The sequence below is a fragment of the Nomia melanderi genome, chromosome 6 (assembly GCF_051020985.1).
Source record: "Nomia melanderi isolate GNS246 chromosome 6, iyNomMela1, whole genome shotgun sequence".
Lineage (NCBI taxonomy): Eukaryota > Metazoa > Arthropoda > Insecta > Hymenoptera > Halictidae > Nomia > Nomia melanderi.
Window position 1 is genome coordinate 5,350,277 of NC_135004.1, and position 7,326 is coordinate 5,357,602.

At 30.5% G+C, this 7,326-nt stretch overlaps 1 protein-coding gene across 2 annotated transcripts; it reads left to right on the forward strand.

Moving 5' to 3' along the window:
* Nucleotides 1-30: 30 nt before the first annotated feature.
* LOC116434553 (saccharopine dehydrogenase-like oxidoreductase) lies at nt 31-7,099 on the forward strand. 2 transcript variants are annotated; one of them, XR_012998797.1, is made up of 10 exons: nt 31-362; nt 445-621; nt 1,257-1,450; nt 1,567-1,742; nt 1,850-2,166; nt 2,281-2,421; nt 2,493-2,583; nt 2,671-2,933; nt 3,016-4,070; nt 4,145-4,240. XR_012998797.1 is itself a non-coding variant. In XM_076368412.1 (9 exons), exons 3-9 carry the CDS (start codon nt 4,991-4,993, stop codon nt 6,832-6,834), a joined length of 1,266 nt encoding a protein of 421 aa, XP_076224527.1. In that variant the 5' UTR covers nt 3,118-4,070; nt 4,145-4,338; nt 4,969-4,990; the 3' UTR covers nt 6,835-7,099. The 2 variants fall into 2 exon arrangements, 1 of the variants encoding a protein (XP_076224527.1); XM_076368412.1 differs by lacking the exons at nt 31-362; nt 445-621; nt 1,257-1,450; ... (3 more) ...; nt 2,493-2,583; nt 2,671-2,933 and adding exons at nt 4,969-5,162; nt 5,279-5,454; nt 5,562-5,878; ... (2 more) ...; nt 6,384-6,646; nt 6,729-7,099 and having other exon boundaries at nt 3,118-4,070; nt 4,145-4,338.
* Nucleotides 7,100-7,326: the final 227 nt, after the last annotated feature.

Here is a 7,326-nt window from a genome sequence, read left to right on the forward strand (position 1 = left end):
GACCAATTATATTTACATCTGCTGAAGTAAGACGGTTACGAGCGAATAGTAAAAATTTCCTCATCTCAGAACACACGCAATAATTTCGAAGAATATGTTTATGTGATGGAACTGTTGAATATTAATTAATTTGTAACGTTACATATGACTTCATGTTACTGTTTGATTTGTAAGGGGTTGAAAACGATAATTTTGTCTATATTTGTTTTTACATTGTGAAGTTCAGGGAAATGAATCAGTTGTACTTCATCAGAGACACAAATAATGTAAGTATTGATAGTCCTCGCACGTTGCTTTGTTATTGCAGTAAGCATTTTATCCTTATACATAGAGACGCATTAATATGTTTCCGTAAGAAAACGGTAAGAAATATTGATAACTTCTTAATGAAGAATGTACTGTTAACGTTTTAAATTGTTTATGTAGTACTTTGCAACTTTTTAGGCGGTGTAATCTGGTTATGCTAATAGAAATCCCCCCCTCCTGTAACTTCAACATGACGGCATACGCAGTTTAATGTACGATATTATATTGCTAAGAAGACTCAATCGAGTGAAGCAGATACTAATTTCACTAAATTCGAGGGCGATTTGTGTCCAATTTCTTTTTATTTGAACTAAGGTACGTACTTAGTTAATATATTGTTACAATCTATTATTTAATTACGTTAAATTATTGCAAATATCCCAGCAAGTTGAAATGCGTTAGACTTTAATTTTTCGGTAAGATGATTTGTCAGATCAAGTAGGAGAAGTACAGTGTAATTATTATGAATAAAACGATTAAATATCTAAATGACCTTTGGTATGAGAGTCGTTTTATAAATATGTATTATGGAAATTATAGAGATAACGGAGATTACATGATTATCTGTACATGAAAAAATTCAAAAATACATCATTCATTCTTGATTCAATAACGAAACATTTGTTGTGAAATATAAATGTTTAAAAAGCTTGTTATAATATTATCAGTGTCATAATAATTGATTTCACTCTTCCTGTTCTATAATATTCCTGAAAACCAAATTTTTGCCAAAAGAATAGTAGTGCATGGAATGAAACTATAAATATTTGACCATTTTTAATAATTGTGTGTCTACAGATTGCCAATTATGTTTTACTTAATTATGTTCACATTGTCATATTTTTTAATATAGCTTTAAAATTTACGAATCTGTAAAATGTACATATAAAATTGAAATAATTATAAGATTTTCATAAAATTATATTTACTAATAATAAGTTATTACATAGACACTATATAAATACTGCTATCATGGCAAACGAAAGACTAGATATTATAATATTTGGTGCTACTGGATTCACTGGGAAACATGCTGTACAAATAGCTGCACAATTAGCCAAGGAAAAACAAATTAAGTTTGGAATTTCTGGACGACGTAAACAAGCTTTAGAAGGGGTTCTTAAAGAATTTGCTCCTGATATTGGTAAAAGTTATTCCGTAAACAACAACTTTTTTCTATGAGATAATGATACAATATTTTTTAATGAATGAAATAATTCTATGTTACAATAATTCAATAAATACATTTAACTATTTCAGAGAATGTACCTATAATAGTTGCTGATTTGAAAGATGAAGAATCATTGAAGAAAATGACAGAACAAGCCAAGATTTTAGTTAATTGTTGCGGCCCATATAGATTTTATGGGGAACCAGTTATTAAAGCATGCATTGCTACTCATACTCATCAAATTGATGTTAGTGCTGAACCTCAGGTCTGATAATAACTTTGTCTATTAAATATTGCTAACTGGTACCATTAAAAAATTGTTAACAGCACTTGGTGATTTTCATATTTTTAACTTTTTTGTTTGTACTACAGTTCATAGAAGGTATACAGTTGAAATATGATAAAGAAGTCAGAGAAGCTGGTATTTACATTGTAAGTGCTTGTGGGTTTGACTGTATTCCGTGCGATCTTGGTGTAATTTTTACTCAAGAAAAATTTGGAGGCGAAGTCAATACTGTTGAAGTATATATGAGTACATGGACAGCCACGAAGGTTGATTCTGCTGTCATACATTACGGTACTTATGAATCTGCTGTTTATGGTGTTGCCAATTATAACGAGTTACGCGGGTTGCGCAAAAAGTTATATCCTGAAAAATTACCCTCATTTCAGCCGCAATTGGAGAAAAGGTTAGAAGACATAATGTGTATTAGTAGTAGACTGTAGATCTTCATGCATATAAAATATGTGGAAGATACAATAATATATCCTTTATTTCTTAACATTTATAATATTCATTTCAGATACTTGATCCATAAGTCCGAAGTAGGCTGGGCTACAATATTTCCATCATCTGATCGGCCTTTGGTACACCGCACTCAAAGATATCTCTACGAAAAATATAATCAAAGACCAGTAAAAATTCAGGCATATGTTACACACAAGTAACTATTTTATTTCTATTTAATTTCAAATATAATTTTTGTATTAACCAGTATTAATGTTTCAATAACAGATCTTTGTTCACTGCGTTGGTAACTGTTATATTTGCTATCATCTTTGCTTTACTTTCTCAATTTGAATTTGGCCGTAGTATATTGTTGAAGGTATAGTATGCTAGTTTTTGTATTCCTTGTAATATATGAGTATGTGTAAACAAGTTATAATATTAACATGTTTCGTACTTTATTTAGTATCCTACATTTTTCACTTGTGGATATGTAAGTCACGAAGGTCCATCAAGAAAAGTACAGGAAAATACCCACTTTAAATTTACATTTATAGCAAAAGGTTGGACCGAAAAATTGGCCGAACCTACTGATAAACATAAGGATCCACCAAATAAGTTGTTGACCACTCAAATTAGTGGCGTTGACCCGGCATATGGTGCCACATGTACTATGTTATTGCTTGCCGCGATGATGATTCTCAAAGAATCTGATAAAATACCAGAAAAGTGTGTTTTATTTCTACTTTGATTATGTATTACGTTTCGCTGTGGATCAATAAATATTAACAATTGCATTTTATTATTCCAGCGCCGGCGTTTTAACTCCTGGTATTGCGTTTGGTAAAACATCGTTAATTGAAGAACTGAACAAAAAAGGTATCAAGTTCGAGATCCTTTCATCTAAAGAATTATAAAATCGTACTAACTTCTGTGTGCACTCTTGTTGCTTTTTGTCGAAAATAGGATCGAAAAGCATAAGATTTCATTGAGATTTTTAAACATTAGTTTACAGAGTATGCAAAGTATATATTTTTTTATGCATTAATAACTGAATCGTAGACAATATCAATAAGTCTTTTTTATTGAAATACAAAATGGTCTTTCAGAGACCTTAGGTATTGGACTTTATATTTATAATTGCACAAAATACTTACGCGACAAGCTCTTTACAAATATTCGTCCTAACGCATATTATTTACGTTTCAATGTTTATAACTTGTTAAAGATACGTTTTATATTGTTAACAGTGTAAGAAATAATATTTTATAAATGTATACTATAAAAGTATGTCAATCGTTTCTTCTATATCCTGAATACATGAACCGTCTTTTCCATTACAAAAAGATTTGCTGTGTAATTCTGTAATGTCATATTATTGCAATAAGGAAGTGTACGCGTAGACCAATTATATTTACATCTGCTGAAGTAAGACGGTTACGAGCGAATAGTAAAAATTTCCTCATCTCAGAACACACGCAATAATTTCGAAGAATATGTTTATGTGATGGAACTGTTAAATATTAATTAATTTGTAACGTTACACACGTCTGCATGTTACTGCTTTATTTGTAAGGGGTTGAAAACCATAATTTTGTCTGTACCTGTCTTTAAATTGTGGTGTTCAAGGAAACGAATCAGTTATTTTTCATGATACATTGCGTTTAGATTAGTATTGGATGCCAATGGTTACTAGTGGCGGAAAAATGTGCTTAAACGTATGACATTTAATTAATCCTTTTTTCTGAGTGACACAAGGACTGTCAGCGTTGATAGTCCTCGCATTTTCTTAGGTATTGCAGTAAACATTCTATACTTAGACGTAGAGACGCATTAATATGTTTCCGTAAGGAAACGGTAAGAAATGTAGGTAACTTCCTACTGAATGATCTATTATTAACGTTTTAAATTGTTTATGTATTACTTTGCAACTTTTCTAGGAGGTGTAATCTGGTTATGTTAATAGAAATCCCCCTCTCCTGTAACTTCAGCATGACAGAATACGCAGTTTAATAAATGTTATATTGCTAAGAAGACTCAATTGAAGAAGGCAGATATTACTTTCAGTAAGTTCAGTGGTGATCCGTGTCCACAAAAAAATCGAAGTTCAATTTCTGTTGTAGTTCTAACTAAGGTACGTACTCAGTTAATAAATTGTTGCAAACTATTATTTAATTACGTTAAACTATTGGAAATATCCCAGCAAGCTGTTGTGTGGTAGATTTTGATTTTCCGGTAAAATGACTTGTCAGATCAAGTAGAAGTACAATATAAGTATTATGAATGAAAGGATTAGATTTCTAAATGACCTTGAATAATAGAGTCGTTTTATAAACGGACTATGGAAATTATGGAAGTAACGGAGATTACATAATGATCTGTACATGTTAAAATTCGAAAATTGATAATTAATTCTTGACTAAATAACGAAACATTTGTTGTGAAATATAAATGTATAAAAAGCTTGTTATAATATCATCAATGTCATAATAATTTATCTCACACTTCCTGTTCTATAATATTCCTAAAAACCAAATTTTTGCCAAAAGAATAGTAGTGCATGGAATGAAACTATAAATATTTGACCATTTTTAATAATTGTGTGTCTACAGATTGCCAATTATGTTTTACTTAATTATGTTCACATTGTCATATTTTTTAATATAGCTTTAAAATTTACGAATCTGTAAAATGTACATATAAAATTGAAATAATTATAAGATTTTCATAAAATTATATTTACTAATAATAAGTTATTACATAGACACTATATAAATACTGCTATCATGGCAAACGAAAGACTAGATATTATAATATTTGGTGCTACTGGATTCACTGGGAAACATGCTGTACAAATAGCTGCACAATTAGCCAAGGAAAAACAAATTAAGTTTGGAATTTCTGGACGACGCAAACAAGCTTTAGAAGGGGTTCTTAAAGAATTTGCTCCTGATATTGGTAAAAGTTATTCCATAAACAACAACTTTTTTCTATGAGATAATGATACAATATTTTTTAATGAATGAAATAATTCTATGTTACAATAATTCAATAAATATATTTAAATATTTCAGAGAATGTACCTATAATAGTTGCTGATTTGAAAGATGAAGAATCACTGAAGAAAATGACAGAACAAGCCAAGATTTTAGTTAATTGTTGCGGCCCATATAGATTTTATGGGGAACCAGTTATTAAAGCATGCATTGCTACTCATACTCATCAAATTGATGTCAGTGGTGAACCTCAGGTCTGATAACAACTTTGTCTATTAAATATTGCTAATTGGTACCATTAAAAAATTGTTAATAACAGTTGGTGATTTTCATATTTTTAACTTTTTTGTTTGTACTACAGTACATAGAAGGCATACAGTTGAAATATGATAAAGAAGCCAGAGAAGCTGGTATCTACATTGTAAATGCTTGTGGGTTTGACTCTATCCCGTGCGATCTTGGAGTAATTTTTGCTCAAGGAAAGTTTGATGGTGAAGTCAATACTATTGAAGCATATATGACTTCGTGGGTAGCCACGGAAGTTGATTCTGCCGTAATACATTACGGTACTTATGAATCAGCTATTTACGGTGTTACCAGTTATAACGAGCTACGTCGACTGCGCACAAAATTATATCCTGAAAAATTGCCCCCATTTCAGCCACAATTGGTGAGAAGGTTGGAACACATTAAGTGCATCATTAGTAGACTGTAGATTTTCATACATTTAAAATATGCGGAAAACATAATTATGTAATCTTTACTTCTTAAAATTTGTAATATTCATTTTAGAAACTTGATTCATAAGACTGAATTAGGCTGGGCTACAGTATTTCCAGGACCAGATCAATCAGTGGTAGAGCGTACTCAAAGATTTTTTTATGATAAATATAAACAAAGACCAGTACAAATTCAGACATATATTACGTACAAGTAACTATTTTATTTCTATTTAATTTCAAATGCGACTTTAGTATGAACTAATATTAATGTTTCAATAATAGATCTTTGTTCACTGCGTTGGTAACGGTTATATTTGCTGGCGTCTTTGCTGTACTTTCACGATTTCAATGTGGCCGTAGTATATTACAGAAGGTATAATATGCTAGTTTTTGTATTTCTTGTAATATTTGATTATGTACAAACGACTTATAATATTAACATTGTTTTGTACTTTATTTAGTATCCAGCATTTTTCACTTATGGATATGTAAGTCACGAAGGCCCATCACGAAAAGTACAGGAAAATACCCACTTTAAATTTACATTTATAGCAAAAGGTTGGACCGAGAAATTGTCCATATCTACTGATAATCATAAGGATCCACCAAATAAGGTGTTGACCACTCAAGTTAGTGGCGTTGACCCGGCATATGATGGCACATGTACTATGTTAATACTTGCTGCGATGATGATTCTCAAAGAATCTGATAAAATACCAGAAAAGTGTGTTTTATTTCTACTTTGATTATGTATTACGTTTCGCTGTGGATCAATAAATATTAACAATTGCATTTTATTATTCCAGCGCCGGCGTTTTAACTCCTGGTATTGCGTTTGGTAAAACATCGTTAATTGAAGAACTGAACAAAAAAGGTATCAAGTTCGAGATCCTTTCATCTAAAGAATTATAAAATCGTACTAATTTCTGCGTGCACTCTTGTTGCTTTGTGTCGAAAATAGGATCGAAAAGCATAAGATTTCATTAAGATTTTTAAACATTAGTTTACAGAGTATGCAAAGTATATATTTTTTTATACATTAATAACTGAATCGTAGACAATATCAATAAGTCTTTTTTATTGAAATACAAAATGGTCTTTCAGAGAGCTTAGGTACTGGGCATTATATTTATAATTGCACAAAATACTTATGCTACAAGCTTTTTACAAATATTCGTCCTAACGCATATTATTTACGTTTCAATGTTTATAACTTGTTAAAGATACGTTTTATATTGTTAACAGTGTAAGAAATAATATTTTATAAATGTATACTATAAAAGTATGTCAATCGTTTCTTCTATATCCTGAATACATGAACTGTCTTTTCCATTACAAAAAGATTTGCTGTGTAATTCTGTAATGTCATATTATTGCAATAAGGAAGTGTACGCGTAGACCAAT